This window comes from Brienomyrus brachyistius, chromosome 5 (assembly GCF_023856365.1).
Source record: "Brienomyrus brachyistius isolate T26 chromosome 5, BBRACH_0.4, whole genome shotgun sequence".
NCBI classification, from domain to species: Eukaryota; Metazoa; Chordata; class Actinopteri; order Osteoglossiformes; family Mormyridae; genus Brienomyrus; species Brienomyrus brachyistius.
The window spans coordinates 6602387-6621982 of record NC_064537.1 but is presented as its reverse complement, the minus strand read 5'-3'; the positions used below and the strand labels follow the sequence as shown (position 1 = coordinate 6621982).

At 40.1% G+C, this 19596-nt stretch overlaps 1 protein-coding gene across 14 annotated transcripts in view; it reads right to left on the bottom strand.

Moving 5' to 3' along the window:
- Nucleotides 1-19596, bottom strand: part of ighd (immunoglobulin heavy constant delta) — a 93608-nt gene that overhangs the window by 17549 nt on the left and 56463 nt on the right. For 8 of the 14 annotated variants that reach the window (XM_049013542.1, XM_049013543.1, XM_049013544.1 and 5 more), the window contains exons 2-3: nt 5750-5794; nt 647-955 (exon numbers count right to left, since the gene is read on the bottom strand). In XM_049013542.1, the coding sequence (XP_048869499.1) occupies nt 647-955; nt 5750-5768 (328 nt within the window). In that variant the 5' untranslated portion in view covers nt 5769-5794. Of the gene's footprint in view, nt 1-646; nt 956-3027; nt 3231-3272; nt 3611-3640; nt 4160-4844; nt 4896-5173; nt 5300-5572; nt 5667-5749; nt 5795-19596 lie in introns of those variants that run through there. The other 6 variants (XM_049013550.1, XM_049013540.1, XM_049013551.1 and 3 more) reach the window with 6 other exon arrangements.

The following is a 19596-nucleotide window of genomic DNA, read 5'->3' as shown; positions in this document are numbered from 1 at the left end:
AGCACTATATGTCTCAATGACCATGCATGCCAGATTCATTCACGGCTGGGTACCGCTTGCCACTTCTATGATAAAATGTACATGTTGCGTGAAGATCTTTGGCGTCAACACTGGACCTTAATATGGTTAGGATGTCTGCTTATTTTAATAATGTCTGGTCCTGTTTCTGTCAGTAAGTTTTCAGAACACTTGGATAAAACGTTGATAAAACGAAACACTTTTTCCAGCTAACACAGAAAGATTGCACTGACTAAAGACGTCCGGTACTTTTTCAGGTTTTTTTTAAAATATAGTATAAATATACACCCAGTGCCTGCAATTCCATTAACCAGCCAGGAAAATGCAACCAGTTTCATAGTGTGGATTTCATCATAAGCACTTCGTGCTGGACAACATTACGGGATAATTCCCACATAACAACACATGTATATTTTAACCTATTGGTTGTCCTGTATCATGTTTAACAGGTTTAAATTATTTGTAACAACAGCTAAGGATTATCTGAATGGAGAAAGGTTAGTTATACCACGTATATTTGGTAAGAAGTTCAAGTTTGGAATTGCGTATAATATTTTAAACATGTGCATTTATTTTTATAAAAATAACAATAAACTAATAAAATGACACATGGACAAAAATCTCTTACCCATTCGAATTACATCTGCTGATTCAGTGGTCTGCCCTTGATTTACATTGCAGGTGTACGCGTTGCTTTTTAACCAATCTTCGGCTTTCACCTTAATTTGAGTGAAAACGGAGAAGGCGCCGTTGCTCTGGACCTCGGGGTACTGAACGAAGTCAGAAATGTCGCTTCCCTTCCCTTTGTCGCGCCATGTAAAAGTCACGGAGCGCGAAGGCACGTATCCGGTGGCCAGACAGCCGATGTCCACCAGGTCTTTGCTGCTGTCAGACGCGCATGACTGGAGCGGAAACACGGCGGGCTTCGTTTGTGAGCCTGAGCATTTGGGAGGGAAAAAGCAGAGTTACACTCCGGCATTCCTGTCTTTCGTATCCGACAATTCCCCGTTTTACAACAGTCGGGAAAGGTGGTGGGAACTGCATGAAACAAAGTGCTTTACATACACATAAAGATCTTACACAACCGGCGACGCTTTACAGAATGACATGAAAGTGGAAACACAAGAACAGTGGACGTAAATCAACAATATTATATACACAATGTATTTTTCCCAGATGAGGGACAATAAACATTTTTTTTCTTAAAATTAAAAGCTTTTGCAGCACGAATATGACTGTTATGCAACGCGAAATCAAATAACAGTTTCAAACATAAAACAACACACGATGTCTTATTTTCCCCACGATCCTTAACAGGACAAAGGGATGCAGAAAATGGATGACTGGATGTATTAATATATTTTACGACAATTCTCAACATGTCTCGTTAATCGCCCTGGGGAAAATATGTGTATAAATATATGAATTTTCTCTGGCATATCTGGCACTGCCAATTTCAATCGTCGCATTTACACTAAAACAGCAATTTCTTTCCAAACATGACCATTGCTGCGGTACCAGAACTCAAAGTACTGAGATAAAAGCACATGCCGTATACTTACTGGTCGGTATCAGAATACCGATACGTGATGAATGGTCTTACATGTATTTGCCTCAACAATATTATACAGTTCATGAGTAACAACGCATAAATGTAAAACTGCAGAACCGCTGCAGAAGTTATACGAATATTAATAATCGGTAGCGTGATTAGTAGCCTAATCGAGCTGCGTAAAAAAATGTCTTCTGCAGGCGACCTAAAGAAGCAACTTTTTCTATTAACGTTCAGTGATATATTTTTAAAGCAAATGTTATTCCGGTTTACTTTCGTTACTGCAAGGTTAAAAAAATGCAGGTTTCAAGTGTTTTATTTTCGAAAATAATTTAGCTTGTTAATTTCAGTATAACATTCCTTTCTAAATATTAGCGTGTTTGATTCATTTTTTTTTTCAATTTAAAGACAGCACTAATATTTTACATTTATTTCCTATTTGATAAATACAGAAATTACAGTTCCTGCTTAGCAGTAATAATGACTCTAAACCGATGAAGTTTTATCTCACCTGAAAATCTGTTTTTTTCTATAAATATCCCTCCATTATTTTTCCGCATTTAAACACGATTTATATTACCAAACAGATTGCAGTAGGAAAAAGATCTTAAGCAAACATTTGCTCAAAAATTCTTGTAATTATTTAGAACCATTTAAACATAATCCGAGATTAATCTAAGCCTTTAGACTACTCTAAAGCAAACGATAATCAGAAAAATTTCGGAACTAACACTGCAGCAGATAGAGTTTTTTGGTTGGAGGACACTTAAATCAGTCAATTTAATATATCCTAAACAACAAAATGGGAATTTGACTCTAAGTCTTACCTGAGCAGAAGGATGGAATCTTTTGAGATTAACAGAATTTATTACAGACTAAATAGATTAATTTGAAGATTATTTTTAACGTTAATAAGGTGGGTCGCACAGACACACACCCAAAATATTTTTCGTACTTGAGCTCATAACCATCGTTGTTCCTTTCCCAGCAGTAAATTGAAACCACAGAGCTATTGGTTTTTAATTTAGCCATTAACAGCTTTCACGAACATTTTACGTGATATCTTTGTAGAAATTCGAATATAAGACATATATATGATAATTCTAAATTAAGATTGTTTCCTTACCTGAAGTCACCGTGACCAAGGTCCCCTTTCCCCAGTAGTCAAAAGCATAACCATAACTATAACACGGTGATGTGATATTACACGCGACTCTTACGTATATCTCATTGACCGCAATACACCGCTCATATCCTCGCACATTTGAGAAATTGGGTATTTTTTTTCCAGAAACAATCATTAAAATTTCGGAACGCATGCCTACGGAAAAGTATTTTCACCTACGAGCAGTTTGCTAAATGTTAATAAATAATGAACAAACTGCATGGTTAAATGAGAATTAAAGTCATTCAGCAGGTAGAGTATTCGGGAAAAGTTTACGTTAATTTTTCCTTACCTGAAGTCACCGTGATCATGGTCCCTTTCCCCCAGTAGTCAAAAGCACCATAGTAACACGGTGATATAAAACCACACCGGGCAAGTACTTAAACCGCATTTAAACGAGTTAAAGCGTTAAGAATTCCACCTATTTTGCGATTATCATTTCACATTCCCTTCACATGTATCTGCTTTAAATATGGGAGATTAGCCGGCAGTACTGTATATCAAACATCTTAAAAATTTAAAGTTTTTTTTTCTTACCTGAAGTCACCGTAACCATGGTCCCCTTACCCCAGTAGTCAAAAGCATTCCAGTTACACGGTGAATATAAGACTACACTTACCAATTACCAAAACATCATTTACTATCGGTTTACAGGACACGGATTCGCAAATCTGAGACTGAGAAAACCCTGTCTTTCTGAAATTTAGTATTTTTCACTCACAGTGATTAAAACATCAGTACATTCCGAATTCACCTTTTCATTATAATGGGCATGCATTAGCGACTAACAGAATAGCACATTTTCATTGAATAGTATCCGAAATAATCTGTAGATTTCATGACAATGTCCTACAGCAAATAGAATATTGACAAAAACTTGACGTTATAATATTATTTTTTCTTACCTGAAGTCACGGTGACCATGGTCCCCTTTCCCCAGTAGTCAAAAGCAGCCCAGTAGCACAGTAACGTAATACTACATTCGACTCGTACTTATATTATATTTACTGTCCTTCATCTCACAATAGATACGTTCATGCCCGCCTTTCCCCAGGAGTCCATATCAGCCCGACACAGCGAAGTAAAATACCGCTTTCTAGTTTCAGTACGTTAACGGCATTTTCTACCCGCGTTACAATACACGACTTCGCACGTTTGACACATTGTGCTTTTCCAAAACACCGATTAATGCATGGCTTTGCTATAAATTCGCCGTTTGTATTAATTGTTTTATGAAGTGCATTCATTAGCAAATAAGAGATATAAGTATATCATAGTATATAATCAAATAAGTTAGTATATAAGCAAATAAGCAGATAAGTTTCCCTATATTTTACCGTGATATATAGGCTCCCGACCGCTCGGCCCTGAATAGGACGAGCGGTTATAACAAATTGATGGACGGACAAAATAAATAAAATAATAATGATATATTAAAAAACAACAGATTTCGAAATTGAAATCCTACAGTATTCAGAAAAAGTTAACATTTTTCCTTACCTGAAGTCACAGTGACCAAGGTCCCCTTTCCCCAGTAGTCAAAAGCATACCAGTTACACAGTGATATTAGACCATAGTTTCCAAGTACTAAAACAGTATTTTTGTCTGTTTACAGTCATCGACTTCGCACATTTAACATATTTTCGTGATTTTTCAACCACGGCAATTAAAACAGTATATTTGAACAATTTCGTTAAATCTAGCATACTATAAACGTGAATAAATTCGGAAGTTAAATAAACAACATATTTAGTTTCAAAATCCTCCTAACTTTTTATAATGGTTTCTTACCTGAAGTCACAGTGACCACGGTCCCTTTTCCCCAGTAGTCAAAAGCCTCCCAGTTACACGGTATCGTAATATTACACTCGACTCGTACTTATATCCAATTTACAGCTATAGACCTCAGCTCATATACTCGCATATAAGAGGTTTTGTTTTTTTCCCCAAAGAACAATCATTCAAATTTCGGCATGTGGGTCCACGGAAAAGTATTTTCATCTAAAGAACATTTTGCCAAATAATAATTAAACTGCATGTTTCAATGAGAATTAAAATCATTCATCAGATAGAGTATTCAGGAAAGGTTTACCTATAATTTTTCCTTACCTGCAGTCACCGTGACCATGGTCCCTTTCCCCCAGTAGTCAAAAGCCCAGTTATACACAGCAACGTACATCTACACTCGACCAGCACCAAAACCCCATCTATCGTCTACGACAGTACGGGCAATTCAGAGAAATTTCTCATTTTTGTTTCCAAACGCGAAACATTACTACATAGTTTCAAAACAAAATATTCAAGATTATAAACGTACGTAGGCAACTTGCAAATAATGGCATCGAGTTAATTTCAAATAAACAAAAATAGCAAATTTCACTGCAAAGTGACATCCAACAGTCTGATCATTTCCCCCAAAATTCTACATTTTTTCTTACCTGAAGTCACGGTGACCATGGTCCCCTTTCCCCAGTAGTCGAAAGCATTACACAGTAAAACAACACCATGGTCGACCAGCACTAAAAACGCATTCGCTAACAATAACGCCACAACTTGCAAACATTATGAATTTTTGGACAACCTGATAGAAAAATATTGGCATTTCGAAAAAAATATTCATTTAAAACGTTTACATTTATTTTCTTACCTGAAGTCACGGTTACTGTCGTTCCTTTTCCCCAGTAGTCAAATGCATCATAATAGGCACAATGATACAGGACCTCAAGCTACCCATACTTAAAGTTTAGTGCCTTAGACTTTATATCGCGAAATCACAACACTTCAAGAATTACGAATTATATAGCCGAAATGTTAAAAAAGCGAAAAAAGGGTGATACCTGAGGATACGGTGACCATGGTCCCTTTCCCCCAGTAGTCAAAGTAGGAATCACTGTTAACTATCTGGCGCACGGTTCATACAAAAACAAATACGGTTTTGATTTTGCCTTCACAGTACTTGATGATTAGGAAAAACATTTTTGGCGAAAGGTGTAATATATAAAAATCATACATACCAGATGATACGGTTACCATTGTTCCTTTTCCCCAGTAGTCAAAGTAATAAGCACAGTAATACTTCACAGTAACGTACCTGGCCATAAACCTAAGTCACCGCATTACTACAAAATTGCAGACCTAACCTTATTGGTTGAAATAACAAACTACAATACATACCAGAAAAGGGAATTTTCCGTTCATTTAACTGATTTAATAGATTTTTTTTTTCATTCTCGACCTACTTCTCAAAGAGGCACTTTTTAAAATGAATTCGTCTGCAAATACGCCAACTTCCTGCATTGCTACTAATTTCTCGATGCCCATAAATTCCAGATGGTCCTGTACCTCAGTTTAGATAAAATCATGAGTGAAAATAATACATAAGGGTTAAACACAGCATTCTTGTAGTGGTGGCGCTAAAAGCTGATGACTGACGTTGTGGTTTATCATCATTTTCTGAGGGTTGTGGTGGACAAGAGCCAAATAAGTTAGAGCAGATCAGACACTGTTTCCATGGCTACAGACTCTAGTGTCTGGGGGGGATCTTCAGGTGGTTCCAAGGGGAGATATCATCCCTCCAGCATCTCCTGGCTTTTTCCTGGGGTCTCTGCATAGGGGGACATGCCTGGAGAACCTTTATCTGGAACCATCCTCACCTGACATCTTTCCTTCTGGAGCAGCAGCCTCTAACATGCTCATTCTTTTGGTTTGGTTATTGTGTGCGGACACAGTGGGGGAGGTTGGGTCTCTGATCTGAGGGAAGTCGGTTCAAATGCTGAGATCAGCAGCATGAGTTCCAGGCGGCGCCCTTGAGCAGAGCCCTTTGCTCCGGGGACGGTCTGGACATAAGCATCTAATAAATACATAAAATGGAGTTAATGTCCAGAGGTGAGGACAGGAATGTAGATTGACTGACAAGCAGCGAGTCTCGTTTTATGACTCATCTCCTGCCTTACCATCACAGACCTCCTCAGTGCCCACAAAACTGCTGTCGCCACACTGATCTGCCCGTGTCCTGTCATGTCATGTTACTGTCATTCGTCAACAAGACCTCGAGGCTCTTAAGGTCTTGATGTTCTCAAACCCTTTTCTCTCAGGTCATCTAAAAGGAGCCATCCGCTCTTTTCTGAGAGCGTATACCATAACCTAAGATGTAGAGCCGCTGCTTCTCACTCTTGCCGTTTCATGGATGTAACTTCAAGCCCACCATACCAAGCAAAGGGCAAAGATACATCAAAATGTATTTTAAAATAAGATACCAAATAACCAAATTGTAGTGTATAAAAATAAACCACAAAGTACAGCATCCACAGCACGTATCAAAATAAACTTCTGCACTTTTTCATTGTAAAAATACTAAGAATACTCTTCCAAGGGAGCATGAAATCACTTTGCAAACCCTCTCTTTCTGTATCACGTCCAACCTGCCTATCTGATCTCATTGTTTCCCCTGGTGTGAGGCTCTAAATTAACCACACCTGGGGCTCATTAGTCTTACCTCTTTCCCTGCCCTCCTGTTAATCACTCTCAGCTGCCTTGTGTTTGATCTCTTGTTAGTCAGGTATATTAGTGTCTCCCAGGTTTGTACTCCCCGTTCTGCCATTGTTACCTGTCAGCGTGTTGCATCCTGTCTAGTCCTTTCGTCAGTTCTGCTCAATCACATCCTACACTTGGGTCACCCCTTATCTGAAATCGTGACAATCTGCCCGTTTGATCTATCCCTTCTAGGGCTGCAGCTCTGTAATTACCTTCTGTAATTCTATCAATTAATCTAGTAAATGGATAAGACATGCTTGTCTTATTAAAGAGCAATTCTAACTACTCTTAAAATGAATAACTCACGGATTTCAATTTTAGGAACATTTTTAATGACTGAACTCCATAAAACAACTGACAAAAGAATTAAACCCTTTTAGTGCATTTATGTACATATTTGTTTTGCTTTTTAAAAGAAAACTTTCTTAAATGCAAAAATAAATAAAATGATGTCAAATAAAAGTATACATATATCTTAAATTAAGGCATAAATTAAAATGGCCTTTACTGTCTGTATTCTTGTACATTTATAGGAGGCATGAAAAAGTTCAGACAGGATTGTATCTCCTGGATGAGATAGGAATGCTGTGCTCATGTTCGTGTGTGTAAGTGAATGTGAGTAAGAGTGTGTGTGTTTAAGTGTGTTAGAGAATGAGTGTGTGTGTGTTTAAGTGTGTTAGAGAATGACTGTGTATGTAAGCCTTTAAAGGAGCATGTGGCGGTTCGATAATTCAGTGTCTCAGAGACTCACTGGCCCAAGGCTGTTGGGGAGGGGGGGTGTTATAGTCTAATGTTTGTGTTATAATAATAGAAATATATTATAAATATAATTATGTAATATTATTCATATTAATCAAGCTACAGAGTAATATTATTAAGGCCTTGAAACAGATCTAGCTGACAACACCCCATGCTCCCCCTTAGACTCACTCCTGCATGCTTCAGGTATCATTGCGACAAAGTGTGACGGCTGCTGTCAGCCTGCTGCAAGTTGCCAAATTTAAATATTGTGTCAAACTAAGCTAACAGTTTATCTGCATACAAACAGCTTCTATTTTAACTTGTATAGCTTTACTGTAGCTTTGCTGCTGTGGAAGACAAACGGCGGTGGATGGGAGCAGCTGAAAACATCGCTTTTCTTCACCTTTCAGCTTGTTGAACAGCAGGTTTGATTACAGACTCTCGCCAGCTCTTTACCAGTACAGGTTTAGTAGAGATTACAAGCACTGCTGTTGTTTTCCTTCACTGCACCTGAGTTCACCATCTCTGTAACGGAACCGTCTCTTTGCTCTTAGTATACAGACAGGCTCCAGCTCCATGTTAATTAACTACGACAGCATCATTTTCACTGTTGTTGTATCAGTGTATTTATTGAGGAAAATAAGGACTGCTTGGGCTGAATCTCGTTATACTTTTTTATTCACACATATGCCCATAAATACGTTTCTATCGCATGTCTGTTTTAGCGGCCAATGTGAGTGAAGCGCTCTCGCTTACTTTGTATGCTGGCTCTGCTCTGTGGACTGCATGCATAGACTGGGTGCTTTCTGTTGAGATGTTGAATCATTAACATTGTGCTATTGTGGTAAGCTAATTCGGTTTTACAATGGACACACTGTACAGTATGTTCGCTTTTCTTTTGATTGAAATGGTCCCAAACTTTAGACATTTTTCATTTTTTGAAGCATCGAAGCAAAGAATTCGCATCGAGGATTTTTTGTAATCGAGTTACTCGATGAATCGTTGCAGCCCTAATCCCTTCTACAGTACACTGACTCAGGTGATTAAGAGAACAATGTTTGAGAGCAACAGTTTGACTCTGTCTAACGAATGGTGCCATAAATTGGACATATACACACAATATATTCTGGCCTGACCCTCACACCCCAGAAACCCACATATCCCTGTGATCACCTGGGTGAAATTTACTTGTAACATAACCAACATTTTAATGTTTAGTTAGCAGTTTTTTAATGAATCATAATTGTATAATGATTTAGTTACTTGGTGTTTGGTAAGGAAGGGTCTACTTTACCTCAGCAATACTAACTCAATCACAAGTTATTCATGCACAGACAACTGATAACACCTTTATCCAGAGGAACTAGTTTCTGAGTAATTAATTAATAATTTGTTAATCATGAATATAAGAATAAATATGTCAGATTGTTATTCATGCTATGCAGATAAATAGTACTATTAACTACTTCCATTAGGGGACTATTAGGTAAATAGTCACCCGCACACCTTTCCACTTCGGCTCGCACAGCCGTTTATTCTGGTAAAAAAGGCACAGAATTAGTTCCCACAGCCAGACTCCCAGCGACGAGCTTCCCGCGTGACTCGAGGGCTCCCCGCGGCTAACTGGTCACACAACACATTAACCAGAAAATATTTAGGCATGTTTACTTCGTAAGATAGAACAGAATAGGGCAGGATCGCACATGTTCACACTGATTCAAGAAGGCATTAGGACAAAACGCGTTTGTGTGACAGGTGTACTGAATATAATCTGCATTTCACTAAAATAAATTACTAATAAGCGAATATTTCATAATTCATAATCATAATTCATAATCCTTCTCTGGATGGCGAGAAACACTCTGTGCACTCGCTAAGACCCCATTGATCTCAATGCTGGTCCCATAAGTCGCAGCGATGTGAAGCAACTCCTTCGCCATGTCGATGAATCCTTGTGCTTCTATAAAAACAAAAGGTCTCAAATCTTGCACCCACATGCGAGCCATCGTGTTCCTGAGCCTGATCTTCATAATTTCTGGAACTTCTCACTTCACAAAACCAGTTATTTTGGCTGCACTCGTTTACCAAGCGATCTGCTGCTACAAGTGTGTTTCTGCACGCCAATCGTCCCCGAGTCAGGTGCATATTTGACTATGACTTTGCACGTATTACAAGCAGCGTAGGGAGTTGGTACTCCATCGCGCTCTACTCTTACAAACTATTTTTTAAAGTTGCGGGCTTGCCCAACAGATCCGTAAAAGTCATGCAGGGATCATATACTCCAACTTAGCATTGCGACGCCGTTTTCTCTGACTCTATGTTACCCACACGTCACGCGCTAATCAGGTGACCGCTTCTATTCGATAATGGATATTTATCATAGCCGTTTATGTCTTATAGATTATGCATTCAACCAACATAGCAGACAGGAGAAGATTTTTTTTTTAAAAAAACGACTACTCGGTCAATTAATGACTTTACTCGTATTTATTCGAATCACAACTGTAAATATATAAATTACGGTAGACACTGCGTACATCGGTCTTTTCGCTATGGCCGCAGTGCATTGTGGGTCGAACCGCCATTTTGGGTGGATACAGTTCAAGTCCGAGCGATAGCCTGCGGCATTGTCTTTCGTGAGATGGGACACCCGTGCTGTGTGAGAGGCTGCCATACTAAGGCACATGGTAGAAATGGTAAAAAGGTGGAGCACAACGTGAGATTTTTTCGGTTTCCCACTTGGAAAAGAGGATATGGACAGCAGGTAGAGGAGGTAACGAAGAGGCGTCGGATGGCCTGGGTCGCAGCGGTGAGACGGAATGAGATCACTTTCAACACGGTATCTCCCTTAGTGCGCGTTTGCTCTCGGCATTTTCATGGATGCAAGTAAGATGTTTTTTGTTTAAGTAGTATTACTGAATATGCATTTTTTTGTCTTCTTAAGTTGGTATTTTCACGTTGTTTAACCTACGCTAGCCTCACTACGGAGGGTAACAGAAATGGGTTAATCTGCTCCTGTTTAAAAAGCATTCACTACGTAACGCTAAGTTTAAGACAAAAGTAAACAGCAAAACTGTAATGACACGCTTATCAGTGCATGTATGTGTATATTCGCCTGCATGGATAATAAGCCACAATGCTATATAAGGCTGTCACTGTGTGCTGTGCCCTGACAAACCAATGGCCTAATATAGTTTAAGTTTAGAAACATTTACAAGTACGGTTTCTATAGTTTCACATGATGTCTGGGAGGATCTGTATAAACGCATTGTATACCGATTCTGTATTCTGCTTGCCACTTCACTTTATTGGTCATATTTAAAATAAAATATATGTTCAGGCAGTGACATTTATGTGGTGTTCTTTACTCTTTTCCTATCTGAAACACCTAAATTACGAGTGTGTTTTGGTAATGAAAATTGCTCATTGTAAGACCGTGGCCGATTTTTGTCGTCACGGTTGTTTGGCCGGAACATATTATTAACGTCGGTACAGGAGACCTTGTTATTGGATCCATTCCGACTGAAAAGAAAGTCATTGTGAGGATGGAAATTTTATTATGTTAAACTTCCCGTAGGCACGCCATCGCTGTCACAACTAGGCATTTCATTGGCTGCTGTAGCTAGGTATCTCATTGGCTGTCCCGCTGAATTCTATTTCCATGGAGACGATTGTACGTTCCAAGACTACGTAAGCAATAGCCGTGTATAAATTCTGAGGCGCAGTTCCCGAGTGTCAGTACGATATTTTGCAGCACTGTGTCTAGTTCTGTTACCTACACTTCTCTGAATAAGATAATAAAGATTAGTGATCTTATTTAAAATAATCTTTCAAACACTAAAATGTGCAGCAAAATTAATGCAGTCTGGCACGTGGAGGTGCACTTTGAAGAGCAGGGTAAAGCAGATAGTGTCTGCTTCAGAATACATAGAAGCAAGACAAGGTGCTTTGTTGTTCTGCCGATGGCTGATAAACTGAGTGAGTCTGGCCAGGCTCTGCTCAAAAATATTTCCTTAAAGTTCCTCCACCTGGACCGCAACTTACCGCATGGTGAGGAACCATGCACACCTGCGGTCCAGGATACGTGCTGCAGCCCAGCCACAGCAGCTGCGACAGGTACTGCATCACCTGCGGATCGCACACCTTTCAACAGAGTGATTAGCATATGCCCATGGCCCAAGCTCAAGAAGAAGGTAATGGAAAGTGGTAAAAAGGCCTGTATACTCACCCTGCATTATTGTTTTCAGGTGGTGCAGACGGTGAAGGAGACCCCGAGGCCCCAGATATCAATTCGGGCAGCAGACATGGGAGGATCGTTTCTTTCTTCAGATCCTTCTGGAAGATCCCAAAGATGCTGCTCAAGGTACTAGGCTTGGTTTTGAGGAGTTAAAAAGGTGCCGGACGTATTAGGAGTTTATTATGCTTCAGGTAACACTAGTCTGATGGTTGGTGTTGGCTCTGTTCACTACAGAATATCAAGAAACGACGGGCTCCATGTCCAACCTAGGACTGTCTCCTACCACCAGACCAAGGGCAGCCAAAGTCCTCCTCCGCAGCCTCTTTGCAGCCTAATTTTTGGGCTGCTCTTATGGGATTAAGATATCCCCGTAACCCTGCGAAGGAGTAAGAACTGTGGCTGGTTACATCCATCCATCCATTTTCTCCTACCACCAGACCAAGGGCAGCCAAAGTCCTCCTCCGCAGCCTCTTTGCAGCCTAATTTTTGGGCTGCACTTATGGGATGAAGATATCCCCGTAACCCTGCGAAGGAGTAAGAACTGTGGCTAGTTACATCCATCCATCCATTTTCTCCTACCACCAGACCAAGGGCAGCCAAAGTCCTCCTCCGCAGCCTCTTTGCAGCCTAATTTTTGGGCTGCTCTTATGGGATGTAAATATCCCCGTAACCCTGCGAAGGAGCAACAACTCTGGCTACCCTGTGGTCAGTTACATCTATCCATCCATCCATCCATCCATCTTCCAAACCGCTTATCCTACTGGGTCGTGGTAGCCTCAGCATGTTTTTGGACTGTGGGGGGAATCCGGAGTACCCGGAGGAAGCCCCACGACGACATGGGGAGAACATGCAAACTCCGCACACATGTGACCCAGGCGGAGACTCGAACCCGGGTCCCAGAGGTGTGAGGCAACAGTGCTAACCACTGCAACCACCATGCCGCCCCGTGGTCAGTTGCAGTATATTGTAAATAAAATGTGCTTTCAGTAAAATCTTGCACCCTACTGTATTGTTGTCTGGTTGTATTTATGTACATCGCACAACTGTAACTTTTGTCGCTGTTCTGTTGGCATCAGGACAGATAAAATATTGATTCTAAGCAGGATTTATCCTTTGCTTATATTAATGGTTTTATCCATGGCTGCTTCATTTATTCTCAATGAATGCACTTCAAAGATCTGTGTTCTTTAAGGGTATCACAGCAGTTTCTTAAACTTTATCCAGTTCACACTCTTCTTTTCTCTCAAGTGTTTGTGGAAACCTTTTAAAAAAGGGGAACTCGGTACCTTAAAAACTCAGACACGAGTTCACATTAAGGAGGCAGAACAGGAAGGTGCTCGGCAGTGGTGTAATGCTGTCTTGGTAGGTGGGTATACTGTTATACCGTATAACTGCATATATGCACTTCTCGTCTGACACATGCACATTTTCGAAAATTTTTAAGTGGGTCTACGATAAATCCATTCTTTCTAGGGGTGGGTTAGGGTTAACCCTAACGCTAACCCTCCGTTATGCCTCTGGTTTTCAAACACCCTGCCCCGCACATTCCTGCTCTACAGTACTTCTCTAGCTTTTTCTAGGCAGGCTGAGAGTTGTGATAATTGTCCTGGTCCTACTTTTTAAAAATAGGATAATCTGCCCCAAAGGTCCTCATCTGCATTCTGAACCATTGGACATTTTGCTAAAATATCTTTGGAAGGTACCTAATATTCTGCAATGGGTTGGCGCCCCATCCTGGGCTGTTCCCTGCGTTTTGCCCACAACCTCCAGAATACAAAGCTGCAGGGATTCTAGGAACTCTAGCAGCATGGATTGAAAACTGGGTATCTGACAGGAAGCAGTTAGTAGTTATTAGTAGCACAATGTCACAGTGGGCCTGCGTTCATAGCAGGGTACCGCCGCAGGGTTCAATTTTAGGACCACTATTGTGCCTGATTTAAATTAACGATACTGACACCAATACGTACAGTAAACTGGTTAAATTTGCAGACGATACCAAGGTGGGTGATGTAGCAGATACTGATCTAGCAGCAGCAAAGCTACAACGGGATCTGGATTTAATTAGCGACTGGGCTGATACCTGGCAGATGAAATTTAACGTAGATAAATGTAAGGTAATCCATGCAGGGAGCAGAAATATAAAGTACAGATATTTTATGGGTTCCACTGAAATAAAGGTAGCTGATTATGAGAAAGACATCGGTGTGTATGTTGATGCTTCCATGTCCCACTCTCTTCAGTGTATGAGGATGTTGGGTTACATCTCTAGGTATGTGGAGTTTAAGACAAGGGAAGTGATGCTACGATTGTATAATTCCTTGGTAAGACCCCACCTAGAATATTCTATGCAGGTTTGGTCACCATACCTTAAGAAGGGCATTGCTTCCGTGGAAAAGGTAAGGCTACAAGAATGATTCCTGGTCTTAGAGGAATGTCTTATGAGTAGAGGTTAGCTGAGCTGAATCTGTTTAGCCTCGAGCAAAGGAGACTAAAGGGGGACGTGATCCAGTTATATAAGATTCTAACGGGTCTGGATGCGGTTCAGCCAAATGGTTATTTCAATATTAGTTTAAATACTAGAACTCGTGGCCATAAGTGGAAATTAGGGGGAGAATATCCATCCATCCATCCATTTTCCAAACCGCTTATCCTACTGGGTCACGGGGGGTCTGGAGCCTATCCCGGAAACAATGGGCACGAGGCAGGGAACAACCCAGGATGGGGGGCCAGCCCATCGCAGGGCACACTCACACAACATTCACTCTCATATGCATTCCCACACTAGCTCCGCCTCTTTACCAGCCAGAAACCTTCCATGTTCCCAACGCCAATGTCCATCGCCAAGGTCTGATCCATCCGGGTCCTTCCCATTCATACCTGCTGCACAAATGACACTGCTCCTGACCCCCACCTTCCATCCTGTAGATTGTGAGCCCACAAGACGCCTTCATGTACCTTCAAAGGAAAAAAAAAGCTGGCTACAGGTTCGCTGAAGATGCGTAACATCAAGGGATAGTCACATGTTCAATGCGTTTCTGTATCTGCCCTATGATTTGTTAAATAATAACCACAATCAATCTTGTTTATGGGAGTTCTTACACACCCTCAAATCAATATGGAAATAGCTTTATATTACCTCCTTATTGGAAAATTGTATCTGTCTTTTATTGGCTATTTTAACTATAAAACTCATAGAAATGTGGTTTGAGACAACTTCAAGTTAAATTGTTTCGTATTACCCACAATAACTGTAATTTAATTATGGATGAAGAAATTAATAATGAATAACAGGGAAAGTATTGTTGCGCAATAATGTATATTTTTGATTAACTGAGGCACTTTCATGGCTGGATTAATGCGTTATATAAGACTCTGTAGCTTAACAAAAAACAGGAAGCCACAGTTCAAGGTTGGGTGCCTCCCCAAGGGGAAATATTACTTTCACTTACAGCAGTTTTCACTCAACATGTTTGGGAATTGCCCTTAGCCATTAAGCTCATTTAATAACAATCTGCACAGATTATAGTCCTGGATCCTCCATTTGCCCAGCTGGAGTTTTCTCTGCAGGTTATTCAGGTTAGATAATAGCACATCACTGATTATGCGGTTAATGCCAGATTAAAGCAATTATCTCCCTGGTCATTTGATCAAATGAAACAATTAGCTCAGCATCTATGGGGGTTGGATCTTAGCTCTATGCACTATGTAGTACTAGTTCAGGAAAAGGAATGTTTTTTTTTTTTAACAGTAAGGGGCTACAGTTCTCGGCTGGTCAACAGGAACACGTTAGTTACTAAAGACAAGATGATATCAAAGAAGAGCAAAGTTGGGGTCTATTTGACCCTTGTGCTTCTTCTCTTTCACTCTGTTCTTCACTCCTCTCTCTTGACACCTTATTGTTTTTCTCTTATAATCACTTAGTTTTAAAACTTTTTACATTCTACTGTTTGGAAAAATAAACTTTCACAGATTAGTCACTCTGAACACCGAGTGCTTTTATACATTAAATCAAACTGAGGATAACTGCATTATGTCAGGTTATAGTAAAATTGCAGCCTTCATTGGAAGCAGCAAACAGAAAATAATGACGATGGTGACGGTTGTGAAATATAAATAAATATATATAAAGTGGCAGACCACGTGAAGTAACAGAGCGGGGTCAGCAAGTGCTGAGGTGCACGGTGTGTAAAAGTCGCCAACGCTCTGCTGACTCAATAACTGCAGATTTCCAAGCTTCCTCTGGCCTGAACTCCAACACACAAACTGTACTTCATGGAACAGGCTTCCATGGCCGAGCAGCTCATGCAAGCCTCACATCAAGCACAATGCCAAGCGTCGGATGGAGCGGTGAAAAGTCAAAGTGAACTTTATTGTCATTCGGACCATACAATTCCAGAGTGCATAGTAGAACGAAATTGCGCTTCTCCCGGCTACAAATATTGCACAGTGTCTCACAGTTGCCGTATTCTACCACGGAGTGCAAGTACCATCCATTGTAGGAACATTTTTAATGACTGAACTCCATAAAACAACTGACAAAAGAATTAAACCCTTTTAGTGCATTTATGTACATATTTGTTTTGCTTTTTAAAAGAAAACACTTTCTTAAATGCAAAAATAAATAAAATGATGTCAAATAAAAGTATACATATATCTTAAATTAAGGCATAAATTAAAATGCCCTTTACTGTCTGTGTTCTTGTACATTTATAGGAGGCATAAAAAAGTTCTGACAGGATTGTATCTCCTGGATGAGATAGGAATGCTGTGCTCATGTTCGTGTGTGTAAGTGAATGTGAGTAAGAGTGTGTGTGTTTAAGTCTGTTAGAGAATGAGTGTGTGTGTGTTTAAGTGTGTTAGAGAATGACTGTGTATGTAAGCCTTTAAAGGAGCATGTGGCGGTTCGATAATTCAGTGTCTCAGAGACTCACTGGCCCAAGGCTGTTGGGGGGGGGGGTGTTATGGTCTAATGTTTATGTTATAATAATAGAAATATATTATAAATATAATTATGTAATATTATTCATATTAATCAAGCTACAGAGTAATATTACTAAGGCCTTGAAACAGATCTAGCTGACAACACCCCATGCTCCCCCTTAGACTCACTCCTGCATGCTTCAGGTATCATTGCGACAAAGTGTGACGGCTGCTGTCAGCCTGCTGCAAGTTGCCAAATTTAAATATTGTGTCAAACTAAGCTAACAGTTTATCTGCATACAAACAGCTTCTATTTTAACTTGTATAGCTTTACTGTAGCTTTGCTGCTGTGGAAGACAAACGGCGGTGGATGGGAGCAGCTGAAAACATCGCTTTTCTTCACCTTTCAGCTTGTTGAACAGCAGGTTTGATTACAGACTCTCGCCAGCTCTTTACCAGTACAGGTTTTGTAGAGATTACAAGCACTGCTGTTGTTTTCCTTCACTGCACCTGAGTTCACCATCTCTGTAACGGAACCGTCTCTTTGCTCTTAGTATACAGACAGGCTCCAGCTCCATGTTAATTAACTACGACAGCATCATTTTCACTGTTGTTGTATCAGTGTATTTATTGAGGAAAATAAGGACTGCTTGGGCTGAATCTCGTTATACTTTTTTATTCACACATATGCCCATAAATACGTTTCTATCGCATGTCTGTTTTAGCGGCCAATGTGAGTGAAACGCTCTCGCTTACTTTGTATGCTGGCTCTGCTCTGTGGACTGCATGCATAGACTGGGTGCTTTCTGTTGAGATGTTGAATCATTAACATTGTGCTATTGTGGTAAGCTAATTCGGTTTTACAATGGACACACTGTACAGTATGTTCGCTTTTCTTTTGATTGAAATGGTCCCAAACTTTAGACATTTTTCATTTTTTGAAGCATCGAAGCAAAGAATTCGCATCGAGGATTTTTTGTAATCGAGTTACTCGATGAATCGTTGCAGCCCTAATCCCTTCTACAGTACACTGACTCAGGTGATTAAGAGAACAATGTTTGAGAGCAACAGTTTGACTCTGTCTAACGAATGGTGCCATAAATTGGACATATACACACAATATATTCTGGCCTGACCCTCACACCCCAGAAACCCACATATCCCTGTGATCACCTGGGTGAAATTTACTTGTAACATAACCAACATTTTAATGTTTAGTTAGCAGTTTTTTAATGAATCATAATTGTATAATGATTTAGTTACTTGGTGTTTGGTAAGGAAGGGTCTACTTTACCTCAGCAATACTAACTCAATCACAAGTTATTCATGCATAGACAACTGATAACACCTTTATCCAGAGGAACTAGTTTCTGAGTAATTAATTAATAATTTGTTAATCATGAATATAAGAATAAATATGTCAGATTGTTATTCATGCTATGCAGATAAATAGTACTATTAACTACTTCCATTAGGGGACTATTAGGTAAATAGTCACCCGCACACCTTTCCACTTCGGCTCGCACAGCCGTTTATTCTGGTAAAAAAGGCACAGAATTAGTTCCCACAGCCAGACTCCCAGCGACGAGCTTCCCGCGTGACTCGAGGGCTCCCCGCGGCTAACTGGTCACACAACACATTAACCAGAAAATATTTAGGCATGTTTACTTCGTAAGATTGAACAGAATAGGGCAGGATCGCACATGTTCACACTGATTCAAGAAGGCATTAGGAGAAAACGCGTTTGTGTGACAGGTGTACTGAATATAATCTGCATTTCACTAAAATAAATTACTAATAAGCGAAGTGTGGTCCATCATTATACTGTTCAGAGTTATTTATATGATTGGTCCAGCACTCTTAAAAGCTGACAAAGTACTAGAGTGAAGCCTATTCCAAGTCTAGTACGTGTACTTCATTAGATAAGCATAACAATTACAACACGTAGCCCAGATATATTGAAAGCAGGCATACCTGTTGGAGCCGTTCTATTACAAATTTGTTTATTTTTTCATAATCCTTCTCTGGATGGCGAGAAAAACTCTTCACAAAACCAGTTATTTTGGCTGCACTCGTTTACCAAGCGATCTGCTGCTACAAGTGTGTTTCTGCACGCCAATCGTCCCCGAGTCAGGTGCATATTTGACTATGACTTTGCACGTATTACAAGCAGCGTAGGGAGTTGGTACTCCATCGCGCTCTACTCTTACAAACTATTTTTTAAAGTTGCGGGCTTGCCCAACAGATCCGTAAAAGTCATGCAGGGATCATATACTCCAACTTAGCATTGCGACGCCGTTTTCTCTGACTCTATGTTACCCACACGTCACGCGCTAATCAGGTGACCGCTTCTATTCGATAATGGATATTTATCATAGCCGTTTATGTCTTATAGATTATGCATTCAACCAACATAGCAGACAGGAGAAG